This window comes from Bos grunniens, chromosome 19 (assembly GCF_055505025.1).
Source record: "Bos grunniens cultivar Pamir isolate PY7600 chromosome 19, Bosgru_T2T1.0, whole genome shotgun sequence".
Lineage (NCBI taxonomy): Eukaryota > Metazoa > Chordata > Mammalia > Artiodactyla > Bovidae > Bos > Bos grunniens.
Window position 1 is genome coordinate 40051464 of NC_141183.1, and position 19155 is coordinate 40070618.

A 19155-nucleotide genomic window follows, 5' to 3' on the forward strand; every position below is an offset into this window, starting at 1 on the left:
CTCAATGGACATGAACTTGAGCTAACTCAGGGAGATAGTGAAGGACAGGGAAGCCTGGTGTGCTGCAATCCATAGGGTCACAAAGAGCTGGACACAACCTAGCAGCAACAGAAGAATTCCAGCACCTCCACTAGCTGCTTGTGGCGATGCTTCCTAAGGCCAACTTGACTTTGCATGCCAGGATGTCTGGCTCTAGGTGAGTGATCACACCATTGAGGTTATCTGGGGTCATTAAGGTTTTTTTTTTTTTGTATAGTTCTTCTGTATATTCTTGCCACCTCTGGCTCACACTACTATAGAAAAAATCAATAGATAACTAATAAGAACCTACAGCACAGAGACCGCTACTCAATACTCTGCAATGGCCTATATGCGAAAAAAATCTTAAAAAGAGTGGATATATTTATATGGATAACTGCTTCACTATGCTGTACACCCGAAACTAACACAATCTGAAAAAACTTGCTAGCACGCCCCCCCTCCCTCTAACAGAAAGAGCCGCAAACTCCAGGTCTCGCGACAGTTTCTTCTTTCTTCGGAAACTGCTACAGATCTCGCGATAATTACCTGTCCAATCACGAGGCTGAATGGAGGCCCAAGATGGCGGCGCACTGGGAGCGTAACATCTGCGTTTCTAGGATCTTCGCGCAGCGGGTGGTTAAGACTCTGGGGTTGTAGAGGTCCGCACTATACTAGTCGTCTGGCAGGAACTTTGACTTCAGAGGTGAGTCACTTAATATCACTCATATGGGTTGCGAGTCCACTTAACCTTTGTAGCACCCAGGTTCCCTATTCCCAGTTTCTGGGCCTGTGAGGTGCTGGCTTTGGGATCTAGGGAGAGAGACCTGATTGTGTGTGTGTGTGTGCGTGCGTGCGTGCGCGGGGGCGTCTGTGTGGTGGGGATGGGTGGGAGGAGTTGGCAAATAGAATGGAGACTGGTACTGAGAAGGAAAGACCCCCTAGGCGGAGGCGGTTTAGAGAGATCCAAAACTGAGGCGGGAAAACAGTATGAGTGGGTAAGGTGAGCACGTGAAAGGAGTGGAAGAGATGGAGAACTGGCAGTGGCGGAACTGTGGAAAAAGTCGGATTTATGAGAAAGGGAGACGAGAGAAAATAGAAATTAGAAGTGGTAGGGATCTGTGCAGAAGGAATTAAAAGTTCTGAGAGCAGAATTTATTTTACAGAATTATGTATTAAGTAACGAGTGATAGTTGAAGAGGAATATTGAGGGTCGGGAGGAACCAAGGAAACAGAAGCATGGAGATGGGAAAGATGAAAGAAAGTGGAAGCGTCAGCTTACTTAAATGAAGGTCTACCACTTTGGCTTTCTGCACTGACTTGGGTAACCCGGAAGAAAAAGGTTCAGTCCTAGGCCTGAACCTTTTAGAGACTCAAGATGGGGGCTGCTTATCAAGAATGAGAGTTCTGTGTTTTAAGTGCCCTGGACAGTGTAAGAGTTCCATTGTGCTTTCAACCAAAAAACACTTATTGCTTACCTACTCTCCAGGTCCTACTTTAGGCTCTGGGATATCGCAGTGAAAAAGATAGACAAAGTATTTTCCCTCATGAAGCTTACTGGCAAGGCAAATTTTAAAAAGTAAAATATATGGAATGTCAGATGGGCAAGTTCTCTGAAGAAGACTGAAGCAACTAAAGGAGACAAAGGGTTCACTCGCTGCTCATTTAAATGGGGGTACTCAGAAAAGGTCGGAGAAGGCAGTGGCACCCCACTCCAGTACTCTTGCCTGGAAAATCCCATGGACGGAGGGGCCTAGTAGGCTGCAGTCCATGGGGTCGCTAAGAGTTGGATACGACTGAGCGACTTCACTTTCACTTTTCACTTTCATGCATTGGAGAAGGAAATGGCAACCCATTCCAGTGTTCTTGCCTGGAGAATCCCAGGGACGGGGGAGCCTGGTGGGCTGCCGTCTATGGGGTCGCCCAGAGTTGGACACGACTGAAGCAACTTGGCACTTAGCAGAAAAGGTATCAGTAAGAAAGTGAGGTTTGATCAAAGACCTGAACAAGCTGAGGGTACCTTGCATGTATGTATTTCTGGGGGAAGAGCAACTCGTGCAGACCAGACAGCAAGTACAGAACCCCTGAGGCAGGAGTGTGCCAGACTTGGTAGAGAAACGACGAGGAAGCCTGTGTGGCTACAGCAGAATGAGCCAGAAAGAGAAAAGTGTGGAGAGAAGAGAGTGACAAGGCTGATGCCAGGTAAGGGCTGACACTCAGTTAAACTCTGAGGAATGGGGTAGATTTAGTTAAGAACCCATTGCCTGTATAGGGAGCTCCTAGCAAAGAAGTGGCTTTATTGATTCGATGTGTATCTGTTCTGACCAAGAGGGTTGAATAATGGAGGGAGTGATTTTACCGTATCTGTAGTTTAATTTGTCCATGTGTATTCAGAGCGTCATGTGTGTTCTGTGATGTACACCGGACAGGGAGGAGAAAGTGGCAACAAAGGAGTTTGGAGGGATAGATTTATGTGTGGCTTGTTAATTATTTTGAGTTTCATCAGCCTAAAAGCTTTAGGAAGCTGCTGAAGGGATTTACCTAGGAATGTTCAGTTTTGCATTGGAGTGGGAGGAGGGGTATGTTGTCATCAGGATGAAGTGGATTGTTAGGGCAAGAGTGGTTAGAGAGACATCAGTTAGAGGCTATTGTAGTCAGCCAAGAAAGAGATGATTATGATCTCTGGCCTAGAGATGTGGAGTTGCGAAGGGTGAAAAATGGATGAAAATGAAGTGAAAGTGTTAGTCGCTCAGTCGTGTCCAACTCTGTGACCCCATGGACTATAGCTTCCCAGGCTCCTGTGTCCATGGAATTGTCCAGGCAAGAATATTGGAGTGTCTGTAAAGCAATTATCCTTCCATTAAAAAATAAATGATTGAAATTTAAAAAATGAAATACAATAAAAATTCTGGAGAAAAAAAAAAAGGATACTTTGGAAGTATCCTTTTGGAGAAGGAAGATATTTCCTTCTCCAAAAAATGGGCCAAGATATAATTAGGAGACAGAATAATCAGGACATAGTGTGTTTGAAATGGAGGAGGTGAGGTAGAAAAGGTGCTGAAGGTTTCTTGCTTTTGTGCCATGAGGAAGATCTTGGTGTCATTCAGCAAAATAGGGAAGATTAGAGGAGGACCTATTTGGGGTGGGTAGAAATGGTTTCATTTTGGACATGTTGTGCATGAAGTGCTTTTGAGCCTTTCAAGTGAGTGGTCTGGTGGGCAGTTAGCTGCATGATTTCGATTGTCTGCAATGAAGACAATTCTTTTTTGAAAATGGTTCTTAAATGTGAAAAGCTATCAAAAACCTGAGTGAGAGAGAGTGTTAACATTTATAACCATGTAAAGTTATATTTCTAACAAAGCCTGCAAAGGAAATGTGCTTACTGCTAGGAGATTCTATTGTTTAGTTGCTAAGTCATGTCGACTCTTGCAGCCTCTTGGATTGTAGCTTTCACGCTTCTCTATCCATGTGATTTTTTAGGCAAGAATACTGGAATGGGTTGCCATTTCTGTCTCTAGGGGATCCTCCCGACCCAGGGATCCAACCCGTGTTTCCTTCATTGGCAGTGGGTTCTTTAGCACTGAGCCACCAGGGACGCCCTAAGAGTTTACAGTAGCTGCTATGGCTGACCTGGGGAAATTAAGGAAAGAAGGACCTTCGTGAAGAGGAGATGCTTGAATTGTGGTAGTAAGGATGAGTAGGAATTAATCAGGTGAAGAGGGGGAGGAAAGAACGTTATAGGCAAAAGGGGTAATCTGTGTAAAGACCCTATTGCCAGAGTGGAGGGAGAGAAAGAAGAGCAAGGGCGAGACTTCAGCTCATGCTGAAGCTGCACTGTGCTGGGTCTTGTGTATATGCTGAAGTAATGTTTTTTGTTTTTCTCCTAAAAGTAAAGTTTTGAGCAAGTGGGCATGGGAGGAGGACACAGTGAGATTTGTGTTTAGAAATGATCCCTGCATGGTGGAAAAAGGCATGGAGAGAAAAAGCGTGGGTTCATGGAGACCAGTTAACGGGCTGCTGTAGCAGTATGGGCAGATTGTATGGGCTGCTATCGGTGAGCCTGGGGAGAAATAGATGGATCTGAGAGATATTTAGCAGGTAAAATCCATATGACTGTTAATTTTTGGAATACAAGAGGGATAGAGAACTATCAGATGACTCTTAGGATTCTGACTTACATAGTACCATTTAGATGAATGTGTGTTATGAAAAAAGGAGAAAATGCAGAATGATATAAAGAAAAGAAAAATCACCTACCATCTAGAGATATACACTAAATAAAATTACCAACTGCTTAGAGAGTTACTCAACTACTGCGGTGACTTTTCTTCTGGTTTTTATTTCTTGCTGTAAATGTGTTAACTTTTTTCTTCTGTGTATTCTCAAGGAAAACAAAATTTTTGTTTTCAATTGGTTTTAGCTACCTAGAAATGGCAAGACTGAAATTTATAAAAGAAGTTGGAATAGAAGATGTTTTTTGGTAGAGTTTGAAATCAGGAAGTTAAAAAAAGAAAAAGATGTTTTTTGGAACTCTAGTGACTTCAAACCTCTGACGGTAGTGTTCTTGGTGGTAGATTATATTGCCTTCTGCCACGCTGATGCTTTTATTATTTATTTATTTATTTGGCTGCACCAGGTCTTAGTTGCAGCATATGGGATCTAGTCCCTGACCAGGGATTGAACTTGGGGCCCCTGCATTGGGAGCCTGGAGTCTTAGCCACTGGACCACTAGGGAAGTCCCACTTTGATGCTTTTAAAGGGTTTCAATTTTCTTCCCTGGGTTTAAAAGAAAAAGATTCATCATATGTTGCATATACGTTTTTTAAAATTGTGGTAAAATACATATAACAAAATTTACCATTTTAACCTTTTTTAAGTGTACCATTCAGTGGCTTTAAGTATATTCACAGTGTTGTGCAACCATTACTACCATCCATTTCTATGAGTTTTTCATCATTCTAAACACAAACCATATACCATTAAACAGTAATTCACCATTCCACCCTCCTCCCACTCCCAGTAACCTCTATTCCACTCTGTATGAATTTGCCTATTGTTGGCTCTTCATATAAGTGTAATAATAGAGTATTTGCCCTCCTGTGTGTGGCTTATTGCCCTTAGCATAATGTTTTTAAGGTTCATACATGTTGTAGTGTGTGTCTGAATTCATCCCTTTAGGGTTGAATAATATTCCAATGTATATACTTCCCACATTTTGATTATTTGTCTGCTTGTGGATATGTGAAGTTGCATCCCACCTTTTAACCATTGTGAATAACTCTGCCATGAACATTCAGTCAGTTCAGTTCAGTTGCTCAGTCATGTCCAACTCCTTGTGACCCTGTGGACTGCAGCCCACCAGGCTTCCCCAACTCCTGAGGCTTGCTCAAACTCAGGTCCATTGAGTCATTGGTACCATCCAACCATCTCATCCTCTGTCATTCCTTTCATTAAATCTTTCCCAGCATCAGGGTCTTTTCAAATGAGTCAGTTCTTCCCATTAGGTGGCCAAAGTTTTGGAGCTTCAGCTTCCTCATCAGTCCTTCCAATGAATATTCAGGACTGATTTCCTTCAGGATTGACTGGTTTGATCTCCTTGCTGTCCAGGGGACACTCAAGGGTCTTCTCCAACACCACAGATCAAAAGCATCAATTCTTTGGCGCTCAGCTTTCTTTATGGTCCAACTCTCACATCCATATATGACTACTGGAAAAACCATAGCTTTGACTATACAAACCTTTGTTGGCAAAGTAATGTCTCTGCTTTTTAATATGCTGTCTAGGTTGGTCATAGCTTTTCTTTCAAGGAGCAAGCGTCTTTTAATTTCATGGCTGCAGTCACCATCTGCAGCGATTTTGGAGCCCAAGAAAATAAAGTTTGTCACTGTTTCCATTGTTTCCCCATCTATTTGCCATGAAGTGATGGGACTGGATGCCATGATTTTCGTTTTTTGAATGTTGAGTTTTAAGCCAGCTTTTCCCCCATGAACAGTATGGAAAGGCTGTGAGCATTCCAAGTACTTATTTGAATCTCTGCTTTCAGTTCCTTTGGATCTATACATGGGATTGGAATTGCTGGATCATATGGTAATGTTTAATTTTTTAAAGAACCACCAAACCTTTCCACAGCGGTCATACCATGTTCATTCCCACCTGCAATGCCTGAGGGCTCCAGTTTCTTCACGTGCTTGCCAGTACTTGCTATTCTCTCTCTCTCTCTTTTTAATAATAGCCATCCCATTGTGTATGAATTGATAGCTTACTATGGTTTTGATTTGTGTTTCCCTAATGACATAGAACATCTTTTCATGTGCTTATTTGTTGTATACTTTTAAAAATATAGCTGCTTCTTTCTCACTTGATTAGCGAAGATGTGTTGGCTGTAACTGTTGACTTGGCAACCACAACTTTTCTTGTTGATTTTGTTTAACTAAATATGCTGATTCCCGCCCTTTTTTTTTCTTTTTAAAGATGGCTCTGAGTAAATCAATGCATGCAAGAAATAGATACAAGGACAAACCTCCTGACTTTGCATATCTGGCAACCAAATATCCAGATTTTAAGCAGCATGTTCAGATAAATCTGAATGGAAGAGTGAGGTAGGTAACAGATGAAGAATTCTTGATACAGTATTATTCTAGTCTAATTTGAATGGACCCTGCGTAGTGGAAAGTATACTGGACTGATAGTAGACCTGAATACTAATTCTATACTTTTCCTTGAACTTCTCATCTGACCTTGGACAAATCACTTCTGTTTTAGCTTTTTAATCTATTAAATAAGACTGGACCAAAGGCTTTTAAGTTTCCTTCTGACTTAAAAAACCCCAGAAAGCAACAACAAGAAAAACCTCTTGATGTCCAGATTATTGCTTACTCAGCAGGGTAACTGCAGAAAGCTTAGGATTGTGCCCTCAGACCTGATGGGCGTCTGAGGTCCTTATTTTAAGTGTATATTTATTTTGTTGTGAGGTAGAATAATAACCAGGACCTCAAAACTGATTTCACTTCAGTATTACTTAAGATGTCACTAAATTCAAGTTTAAAAGTTAATTACTAAAAATTAAGAAAATAATAGGTATGGTGCTTCAGGAAATGGCAGAGATGATGATAATGGTATGGGAATAACTGATGTTTGTGTTACACCCTTGAGAAGGAGATCTTTAACTGCCATCCTAAATTCTATGTGAGTTACAGAGGAGGGTGGAAATTTCAAGCCTGCCTGGGGAAAATGTGTTGATTCACCTGTGGGGAGGAAGAAGAGCAGGATTTGGGGAGAAGTGGGAAGGTCAGGAACAATGGGATCAGAAGGCTTGAGGCGTTTTGCTGACCTCAGCCTTCCTCCTGGCGGACTTGTAGGAGTGGAGGCCCCAGGGCAGGACTTAACTGGGGCTAAGGTATCCTAGAAATCCTAAAACTTTATATATATATATATAATACATATATATGTATTTATATTATTTTTCTGGGATATAATCCTTGGTTTTCACCAGTTTCTCAGAGAGATCTGTGACACCACCCTCCCACCAATATACAAGGTTAAGTCAGATACCCTAGAACTATGATTTCCAAGCTTTATTGTCTATTTCACTCAGTGAAAGTTGAGCACAGCTCCATGTATGAATGCTTATATTACTTACCATGTTACTATATTAAGCATCTTAGAAAACAAACTTCAAACTGGAAATTAAAAATATATTTAAATAAGAGTTCTAGAGATTCAACTTTGGCACCTTATTTCCGAGATCACTCTGAAAATACTGAGTTGGTGTTTCTCTGTGTTTAGATCACCTCTACCATTGTTCTTAAACCTTTATTTCATAATTATGTCTGTGGAGGTTTGTTTATCCTAGTAGCTTTAGAACAAATACAGTTTTGTTATTCTTTGTTTCTTCTCTATACTTATTTTTGTACTTAATTTTTTTTCTTTTGCTTTTTTTTTTTATTATGTGCTTAATTATTAAATATCTGTTGTTTTTTTTTAACTATTTTGTGCCATGTTCTGGGAAAGCTGCAGTAAACAAGAAAGACCTGGTCATGGCCATGTTTGGAGTTGACGCACTAGTGGAGGAAGTGGACAAAGAAGCAGTTAGCCTTCAGTGTGGCCGAGCCTGTGGAGCACGCAGTGGAATCACACAGAAGGGAAACCTGACCCCAACCTTGGGATTTAGAGAATAATTTGAAACAGAAAAGTGGTCTTAGTTGTGTTCTGAAGAATGAGCCAGGTAGAAAGAAGAGTGTTACAGGCAGAGGGAGTGGCACGTGTGAAGAGCACAGAGTTGTGGGGGACTGGAAAAGCTGCTGAGGTGTGGTGGACACATGACCAGAGGTGAGGCTGAGAGGGCGATGCTTGCACTGCTGTATAAGGCCGTGAGTTTGGGATTTATCTTAGGCTCATGTGCGGTGAGTTCTTGTGTCTTCAGAATTACCCATCCCCATCCTTATCTACTTAAGTTTTAAAGCAAGTCAGTAGCATTCAGAATTGTTTCAGTTCAGTTCAGTCACTCAGTCGTGTCCTACTCTTTGTGACCCCATGAACCACAGCACGCCAGGCCTCCCTGTCCATCACCAACTCCCAGAGTCCACCCAGACCCATGTCCATTGTGTCGGTGATGCCATCCAACCACCTCATCCTCTGTCGTTCCCTTCTCCTCCTACTCTCAATCTTTCCCAGCATCAGGGTCTTTTCAAATAAGTCAGCTTTTCACATCAGGTAGTCAAAGTACTGGAGTTTCAGCTTCAACATCAGTCCTTCCAATGAACACCCAGGACTGATCTCCTTTAGGATGGACCAGAATTGTTTAGATAGATGTAATCTAGGAGCACTGTAGAAGATGGATTGCAGGGGGAATTAAGACTGGAAGTATAAGTGAGTAAGTAGGGACTGGTTTCAGTAATCCACATTAGATATATTGATGGCCTAACTCGGTAGAGGGAGGAGGGATATAGATCACTGGATGAATTTGAGAGAAATTGATGAATAGGATTAGCAGGACATGGTAGAAATTAAGAATGAGCCATGTGACCTCAATTTAGCAAGAGATTAGGTGATAGTGCTGTTTACTGCAGTAAGGAACAAGGCAGAATGAGCTGGTTTAGGGGAGATGATATATTTTCATTTGGGGGCACATTGAATCTGAAAAGTCTATGCAGTATCCAAGGTGGGGTATTGGGTAGACAATTGAAAACGGAAGTCTGAAGAGAAGGACCCATGGTGATTTGGAGGTGGTATTAGTGAAGGCCTTGGTCTTTGAACTGAATTCTGATGGCTGAATAGAAGGGCGGAAGAGTTCCAAGTACAGAGAACAGAATTTTGTGAAAGGCCTGGTACATTTGCAGAGCTGCATTAGATGGGGCTAAAGTGGATATAGGATAACAGCTTAGGGAATACTGGGAGGTGAGACCGAAAGGAAGACAAAGAACAGGTCACAAAGAGCCTTTCATAGCATGCAAATAAGAATGAACGTGATTGCTCAGACTTTAAGGAACCAGAGGAAGATTTTTAAAATGGTTAGATTTTTAAGATGGCTTTAAGATTTATATTTTTTAAAAAATCACTCAGAGCAGACCACAAAATCTGTTATCACAACATATCTGAATGGTATTGGTGTCTGACAAGTAGTAGACATTCAATAAATGTTTGCTGAATGCATGAGAATAATTCTTTAAAATCTTAACTATATGCCATTTATAGATACCATGCTCAAAACTTAAAATTGCCGATAAAAAATAAAGGGATGGGCAAAATCATGCTAGAAATGAGGCTTCCCTCCAAATTAAAGAAAAGTAAAATAGAAGACAAAAAGCCTCAATTTATTAAAAAAAGAAAACACGTTTGTCTTTTGTCTTCTGAGAGGAATAACTTTCAGAAGACTTAAGTGTTTGATATAATTCAGAGACATTTTTCTTTGTAGTTCGAACCAAGTAGATAGAAATAAACAACAATGGCCTAGGGATTTTCAGAGGATCAGTGAATGCTTCAAAGACAATTAGGCAAAAAATACTTTTTATATGTGCTCTTTTTCTTGGAGTTGTTGTTTAGTTGCTAAGTCGTGTCCAAATCTTTGCGACCCCATGAACTGTAGCCCACCAGGCTCCTCTGTCCATGAAGGACTTAAATCTTTAACCTATAATTTAGAACTTCACTTTTAAAAGAGTAGCTGACCCAGAAAAGGTTAAGAACTACTGATAGAGAGCCTAAATAAGATAATCAATGGGTTTGATTTAATGATATATTTTGAACTTTTTAATCTGCAAACATGAACACATATTGTTTTTAAATAGCTTGCACAAGCTTCTAACACTAGAAGTGACTGAGTTGGAACTCTCTAACTCAGTCTTCTGCTTCTCTTATTTATTAAGTTCAAAGATTAGAAAGAAAAAGAATTGCAGTTTTACAGATGGCTTGATTATTGTCTACCTGAAGAAACATTTGAGAATCACCTAAAATTTTTCAAGTGATTACTGAATAAAATATACATATATACATATGTTTTAAACGTATATAAATAAATAAAGGAAAATTGATAGCTTTCCAGATACTAGTTGGAAAATATAATTACAATAAAAGATCCTGTACACAGTAACAAAGAGGAATAGGCAGATACTCGGCAAAGAAATACGTTAAGACTGTGTGCATAAAGCAACAGAATTGCTCTCAGGTGTCTAGGGGAGACAGTAAATCTAGGGACATGGTATATTTTTGGATGGGAGAGCTCAATACAGTTAATATGTCACTTCTTCCCCAAGTCAGAATCCTCCTGAGGTTTTTGTGAAAGAAAATGACATGACATGTCTTTTATTCAAAGAAAAGATGGTCAAAGCAAATATTCTAAATGGATGATGGAAAGGTGAAGGAGTATAAACTCTCCCAGATGGGTATTTAATATACTGTGAAGTTCAAGGAATTAAAACATTAGCAAAGTATTACCATAGGAATGGGCCCCTATTGTCTGGCAAAAAGTGGCGTTCATGTCTAAACAGCATGTGCACATTCAATAGAGTGAGTCCAGCCTGCACTCTACTCAGTACTGAACCTCCCAGAGGGAGTGTAGAGTGGACAGGGTGAATCTTCTATTCTTAATCAGTCTTGACTCCTGTGTCTTCCTCATAATGTGAACGTTACAGTGCTGTGAATGATTAAAGAGATGTCACAGTGTTATTTTGGATTTTCACTTTACAGGGTTACTTAGAACCTGACTCCTAAGTAAGATACCACCCCACCATGTAAAGACTATAATGTAGAATAAGAGCATTTCAGGTTGTTAAGGGTGGAACTAGACAGAAACTTTTTTTTTTTTTTTTAAGTAATGGATTTTTATTTATTTATTTTAGTAATGGATTTTTAATAGATGCAGTTGGAACAGCTGTGGGCAAAGTGCATTAGATTCCCTTTCCTATGTATTATGCAAACTAAATTCCTGATGGTTTCATGATTTTAGTATATTTATTTTATTTAAATGCTAGGAAAAAATATATAGGTGAACTGTTGAATTTTGGGTATAGGAATAGTCTTTCTAAGTAAACTCCAAGGATAGAATTCATAAAAGAAATTTTATGGATTCAACTGCCTAAGAAATAAAAACTTTTACATATCAAGAAACGGTAAAAGTGACAACACATACAGTCTTAAGTATTTACAGCGTATAGCAAAGAATTAGCTCCCTTAAGGTGAAACACTCTTAGACGACAATAAGAAAAAGGAAAAAACCTTAATGTATAGGTTAAGGATAAAAATAGGCAATTTACAAAAGAAGAAAGACAAATGGACCAAATTAGCAAAGATCAAATATATACTATTCATCAATGGCAAAAATGTAGTTGAATAGGCATAGTGATAAAATGCTGGCAGGATTGCAGCTTTGACAGTTCTAAAAGCATACTTAAGTGAAATAATGTATGTTTGAAGATGTTTATTCCAGAGCTGTTTATAACAAGGAAAATTGGAAATAATTTATATTTCCAAAATTGTGTATTCTTACAGTGCAGTTCCCTACAGTGGAATACCACGTAGCCCAGGGAATGGGTATTGCAGATTATAAAACATGATTTTGTTTCAGACTGAAACCAAAGTATCTGCAGATATGCTGTGCATAGAAAAGGACTTAAAATCATAAACCTGGTGTTCACAGTGGTTGTTTTGTGATAGGCAAAGGTAATTTTAAAAGTTTTTGCAAGGAGAAGCAAATTTGTCTGTGAGGGGATGAAAAGAAGATGAAGCAAACTTGAGGAGAACTTCTCTTATTTTAATTTTAACAATGGGAGAGTATGAGTTTATGCCAATTTTAGGTTGGCAATAAGCACATAAGGGGTCTATGATTTGGTGGCTCAGATGGTAAAGAGTCTGCCTGCAATGCAGAAACCCAGGTTTGATCCCTGGGTTGGGAATGTCCCCTGGAGAAGGGAATGGCAGCCCACTCCAGTATGCTTGCCTGGAGAATTCCATGGACAGAGGAGCCTGGCGGGTTATAGTCCACAGGTCACATAGTGCTGGACACAACTGAGTGACTACACACACACATGATAGAAGTAGAAGAGATGTCCTTCTCTTTAGGGTAAATGACCTACCTCCTTCTGGACGTCATCCCCCTTCCTGCTTACTTAGGTAAGAGTCATTTATGATTATATGCATCAGTAGCATGTTCTTTAACGGGCTTCCCTTGTAGCTCAGTTGGTAAAGAATTTGCCTACAGTACGGGAGACCCGGGTTCGATCCCTGGGTTGGGAAGATCCCCTGGAGAAGGAAATGGCAACCCACTCCAGTATTCTTGCCTGGAAAATTTCATGGACACAGGAGCCTCGTGGGCTGCAGTCCATGGGGTCGCGAAGAGTCAGGCACGACTGAGCAACTAACAGTTACCTACTTTAACTTAGCTCAAGAAGATACACAAAAAAGAATGGCCAAAATACAAATCCAGCTAGTGATGGAAAAGGAATACCAGACAGAACATTAGACCTGAGATGGATTGAAGTGTCATTTATTTGTTGAGCCCTGAAGTGCTCTCTGAAGGCAATCAGGATGTGGTGTGGAAAGAGGGGCACTTCTGACTGAATCATCCTAAGGTCCAGTCTTGAGAGTGCTAATTATCAGCTGTGAGGTTTTAGATAATTTTCTTAGCTTTACTGAGACTGAATTTCCTCATCTAAAAAGGAGGGATAAAAGGGCATACTTTGGATGTTTGTCATAAAGGTTAGCAATGACATGCGCAAAGTGACCTAACACACTGGAGACACTTAGTAAAGGATGTTTATTCTTATTGTTATTAAGCCTGGTATACTTGATAAGGTATCACGGATCGCTGGTGTGATCTCTCTCCCTTTGTCTCTCTCTGTCTCTTTCCTGCATCTGTCACTGCTTTGTTGTAATCATATCTGACCATTGCAATTAGATTTCAGTTTGTGCTTTTCCACAGTAGCCAGCCCCATAGGAACATCTGCAGTCTACTTGAGCCCTGTCAGTTGAGTCTGAACAGAGTATGACACTTAACTGATTTGTTTTCAAAACCAAAGTCCTAGCACTGAAGGGCTGTGTCATAGTTTATGACTGTACCATTTTTAGCACCTCGGTGAAGACCTAATGAATAGAAACCAGTATTGGAGTAAGGTTGGGAGGCTTCAGCCTCTGTTGTTACATAAGGTTCAGCCTATACAGTGTTACAATGCTTGTTACTTTAACCATGGTTACAGAATGTATCTTTCTAAACTCCATCCATAATGGTGATACTGTATTCATCAATAGTAGAGCAAGAGTCATCATGGGGAAACCAGGCATGAGCCTGTTGACAATAGGCTGTTTTGTTTTATGGAGCTGGATGTGTTAAGCGAACAACAAAGACTGATGGAATAAATTGCTAATTTCCACATGAGAGCTAATTTTAGTCCCTGTGCCTCCCTGTGCTCTCAGAAATGAGAATGAAAAAAGATCTTGCCTGTGTTCAGGAATTTTGAATGTCCCAGGGTACTAAAGTGACCTAGATAATTAACTAGAGAAGTCGGATGACTTCACTTCTGTCCTACAAAAAGATTTTCAACCCTCAGATTAGTGTCTGTATTTTCTTAGAAGTAAGTAAACAACCACTCGTGTGGCTAACAAAATCTGAGAATCAGCTCTTCATTGATTTTTGTTTATTTTCTTCAATTAGACTAGCTTTTGCTTGATGTCTTATACTTTTTGGTGATTAGGATGTAGTTCCTTATTAATAAGTTATATGTTCTGTCCCATCAAAGTAAGTACATTTTTTTAAATAATGAGAATTGTTTATATAAACAACAACTCTGTTTGAAGGCACTAAGAAAATATTAATTACACTGCTGTTTCTCTTGCTCCAAGTGTTTCATGAAGCCATGTAATTAATGCTCAAGCTGTACAACTATCTCTTGGTGATTGCTGTCAGTGTGGGAAATACTCTGGTTTGGTCTCCGAAAGAATTGGCCCACTTTCACAGAAAACAGGTACTCTGGAACCAAGGATCTGTTTTCCTTTTGTGAAAAAGATATTTTCAAAACTATTATTATACAAACATTTATATATTATACAAACATTTCCCATTACATTAATGGGGAAATTATGGAAATATATCCTTCTTACCTACATTTATAGTGGTAATGTTGCATACATAAAAGAAAAAAGGTCAAAAAAAGTTCTTCCACCCTAGAGATCAAATTACTTTGTTTTTTCCTTTCTAAGCCCTGACTTACTAATATATGGTAATTTTTGTGGCTGTGATTTTGATACAGGTATAACCAAAGGACTTTTTTTTTAAGCCCCACTTGACTTGAGCATTTTCCATATAGTTACAAAACACTGGTGATGTTGTGTAACGTATATGCAGATAATACAAAAATATGAGCATGTCCACATCCAGAGGTGGTTCTCACCCTTCCAGATTGTTTTCTGTGTGTATCCATATAGAGGGTCTTTTTGTCTTATTTTTATTTTTACAAGAATGTGATTATAATGTACACACATGCTTTTTCCCAAACTTGGGGTTTTGTTGTTGTTAGTTTAATACATTAAAGAACCCTCCTCATACAAGCCTGTGGATCAGCCCAGTCTTACTGCTTTTCATGACTGAAAAGTGTTCTCTTGTGTGGATGCATTTCTGTTGACTACTTTCAGGTTGTTCCTAAGTTTTCTGTAAAACTTGATTACATTTAACTGTTTCCCTTATTCTTGGACTTTTTTTTTTTTTTTTTCCCCACATTTTACCAAATTTAGGGTAAGTCACTGGCCTTAGCTAGAAAAACTGGAGTACTCTTAACTGTACTTGAAAAGAGCAAATGAGAGTTTGGATGACTAAGTTTTTCTTCCCTGTCATTTGCTTGTCAGCTAAAATAGGAATACGCATTTAAAAGATCAACTTGATTGATCAAGGTAGTCTCTTACTATTTTGTAAGTAGGAGTTTGGTTCTTTGGCTAATAAAGGGTTAACAGTGAAGGTCATTTACAACTGCTCCAGAATCTTTGTTTTTATATGATATTACTGTCTCATTGCTTATTTGACCATAGGTGTGATAAGTTAAAAAAATTCTTAAATTTAGTTGTGGGTAGGTATGAGTTGGTGGAAACTCAACAAAAAGGCCATACATTTGGCTTTTGTTTCTGTTTGACAACCTGTTATTATTTTTATAACTGTTATTATATTCTAATTCAATTACATTTGCCATGTGAACTTTGGCTTCCCTACCCTCCCTCATCTCAAGAACCTTACATAGTCCAGTAAATTCCTTTACTTAAAGTCTTATCAACTAACTCCTTTTGAGTTTTAAAAAAATTGAGATATAATTCACAAATCATAAAGTCTTCATTTTAAAGTGTACAATTCAGTTCTTACTAGGTTCACAGGCTGTGCAAACATCACCACTCTCTAATTCCAGAACATTTTCATCACCCCCAAAAGAAACCCGGTAACACATTGAGCAGTCAGTCATTCCCCACTACTCTGTCTCCTCAACCCCTAGAAACCACTAGTCTGCTTTCTGTCTCTAAAACTTTGCCTATTTTGGATGTTTCTTATAAATCAAATCAGAGTATGTGGCCTGTGTGACTTTCCATTGACTTTTAAACATGTTTAAGTCTTCCATTAAAAAATTAATAAAGAAACCTCTTCATCAGATCTGTCACTCTGCCCCCTCTCTCCCTTGCATAACTCACCTTCTTGAAGAATTATCTATTTTTCCAGTCTATTTTTTTCATACCATACTTAATCTTTTGCACATTTCATGGTAGATTCTAAATTCCACCACTCCAAAAGCAGCTCTTGAAAAGGTGTCACATTACTAAATCCAGTTTCAGTTTTCAGTTGACTTCTGAGAAGCAGTTTTCTCTGCTGACACTCTTACCCTTCGTGGACACCTTCTTCCCTTGGTGTCATTGGCATCGCGTTACACTCTCCTGGTTTTCCTTCTTCGGCCCTCTGTTTGCTGATGTAGCTTCCTCTGTAACAATTGTGCATACAGCCATTAAAGGACTCTTCTAGACTTAATGGGAAGCTCTTTTCCTCTCACTTGGTGTTTTCTCCTTAGACACTGTCACCTGTGCTGGGGTCTCATTTGTTTGTGCAGACCAGTTTTCTGAGTTCTATACCTAGAGGTCATGTTTACTCAATATCTGCACTCGGGTGTCTCAAACACAGCTCTCAAATATGATATGTTTCCTCAAAAATGGTTCTCTGCCAGAGTTACCAGATTCAGCAAAAGGTACTGTCTGTCCTGTTGAGCAAGCCAGAACCCAGGAGACACCTGTAAACACACCCTCCCTCACTTTGCGTGTCGGTCCATCCGCAAATCTTGTAAATTTTCTTTCGTAAATGTGTCTAAATTGCTGTCACTTTTCCCTGTTTTTACCACTGCTGCCATTGTCCAGCCTTTTACGGCAATAGCTCTCTAATTGGTATCTTTGCTTCCACTTGGTCCATCTTTATTCCATACTAGACCTAACTCCTTAACATAGATTATAATTATCCTGATGTGATTAATAGGTCTTTCACTTTCAGAAGAGTCCTGAATTAATTGATAAAATTATATGGTTACCATAATTATAAGGTCCTCTGTAATCCAGCTTCTCTCTTCCTCTCCAGCCTCATTTTAAACCATGCGTGCTTACGTTGCTTTCTGCATGTTAGACACAGTGGCTGTCTCTCGGTACCAGGGATGCCCCGTAAGTTCTGTCCTGCCTCAGGATCTTTGTACTTGCTCTTCTCTTTACTTAGGACCCTAAAATGCCATCCACGTTCCCTTCTCTCAGTTCTTTGCTTTGTTAAATTTTCATTCTACTTTTAGGCCTCAGGGAAGCCTTCTTTGACCTTCCCAAGGCAGTTCCACTTAATATGTATGTTTCATAGCACAGTGTACCTATACTTTTATAGTATTCATCACAGTGACAATTTTAGGTATATTTGAATGATTCTGGGAATTAATATCTACTAGACTGTCAGCTTCATGAAGGGAGAGATTGTATTTGTGTACTGCAACATCTCCAGTATTTTGCATAATGGCCAGTACATAGCTGACATATAATATCTGTTGAATAAATAAAGGAATGAAGCAATCACAACCTCTCAATTCTGACCTAAAAAAATTAAAAATTAAAAAAAAAAAATTCTGACCTGGTCTATATAACTCAGTTGAGCAAAGTAATATTTAAAAAGAGTGAAACACTATTATACTGCTTTAAAAGTGCAGAGTAGCCAAGTACCCAACTCTGTTATTCCACTTTCTACACTAGAGATTGCCACCTTTCAGCCTGTGAATTGTATGAGACTTGCAGTTATTTATTGTCCATGTAGATGTTAAGAATCAAAAATTTCATAGAAAGATACAGGTTCCGGGTTTCATTTGAAAATGTTAGAGATTTGGCAAAGGTGGGCTGGCAAACCCACTTGATACTGATTAGCTAGAACGGCCTGTTGACCGTCCCCTTTGAGATGGTGGTTTGTGCCATTGGTTTAGTGCCACTAGTGTAGCCACTGGCCTGGCTGCTCGACCACAAACTGTTTGTTGCTGACCACCGAGGCGAGGGCCTGTGCCTCGTGTGTGGCTCAGCAGACATGTCTTTGTACGTGACTCTCCTCGCTGTGTTGATTTACATTCTGGCACAAGGACATACCTTGTCAAGGATTGGCATTTTGAGTAGTAGCTGGTAAATATTTGAGTTCGCAGTTCCTGATTTTCACAATTTTATTCAAAATGCCAGTGCATAATAACATTGAGAAACGTTAGTGGTTCTGTCAGTAGGTACTGCTCTTAGAGAATACTTTTCATCGTTTATTTTATAAGGTATCTAGATTATTCTTGCTTCGATAGAAAAATTCTGAAATTTTGCATTTCAGGTTGTCAGGCTTGGACATAGACATCAGAATGGGTTTATATTCCTTTCGTGTGTCTAGCAATGATTGGGCTAGATTAGTGATAGATCGGGCTGCTGTTGTAGAATAAAGAACGTGAACTTATTTGAATGTTTTTAGTATGGTGCTCTGATGTGAACTTCTTTCCATGTGTAAAAATTGACTGTTGTCACTACGTCATTGAAGGAAGTGGAGTTCAGTTCAGTTCAGTTGCTCAGTTGTGTCCGACTCTTTGCGACTCCTTGAACTGCAGCACACCAAGGCTCCCTGTCCATCACCAACTCCTGGAGTTTACCCAAACTCATGTCCATTGAGTTGGTGATGCCATCCAACCATCTCATCCTCTATTGTCCCCTTCTCCTCCTGCCTTCAATCTTTCCCAGCATCAGGGTCTTTTCAGATGAGTCAGCTCTTCGCATCAGGTGGCCAAAGCTTCAACATCAGTCCTTCCAATGAACACCCAGGACTGATCTCCTTTAGGATGGACTGGTTGGATCTCCTTGCAGTCCAAGGGACTCTCAAGAGTCTTCTCCAACACTACAGTTCAAAAGCATCAATTCTTCTGCGCTCAGCTTTCTTTATAGTCCAACTCTCACATCCATATATGACTCCTGGAAAAACCATAGCCTTGACTAGACGGACCTTTGTTGGCAAAGTAACGTCTCTGCTTTTTAATATGCTGTCTAGGTTGGTCATAACTTTCCTTCCAAGGAGTAAGCGTCTTTTAATTTCATGGCTGGAATCACCATCTGCAGTGAGTTGGAGCCCAAAAAAATAAAGTCAGCCACTGTTTC

General features: G+C 39.7%; 1 protein-coding gene across 4 annotated transcripts in view; it reads left to right on the plus strand.

The window, feature by feature from the left end:
* Nucleotides 1-590: 590 nt before the first annotated feature.
* METTL16 (methyltransferase 16, RNA N6-adenosine) overlaps nt 591-19155 on the plus strand; it is a 69246-nt gene continuing 50681 nt past the window's right edge. For 2 of the 4 annotated variants that reach the window (XR_015148086.1, XM_086359737.1), the window contains exons 1-2: nt 591-724; nt 6490-6617. Coding sequence is in view for 1 of the 4 variants with exons in the window: in XM_086359737.1 (XP_086215863.1) it covers nt 6490-6617 (128 nt within the window). In the remaining 3 variants the exon portion in view is untranslated. Of the gene's footprint in view, nt 725-6489; nt 6618-14346; nt 14469-19155 lie in introns of all 4 variants that reach the window. The other 2 variants (XM_086359738.1, XM_086359739.1) reach the window with 2 other exon arrangements.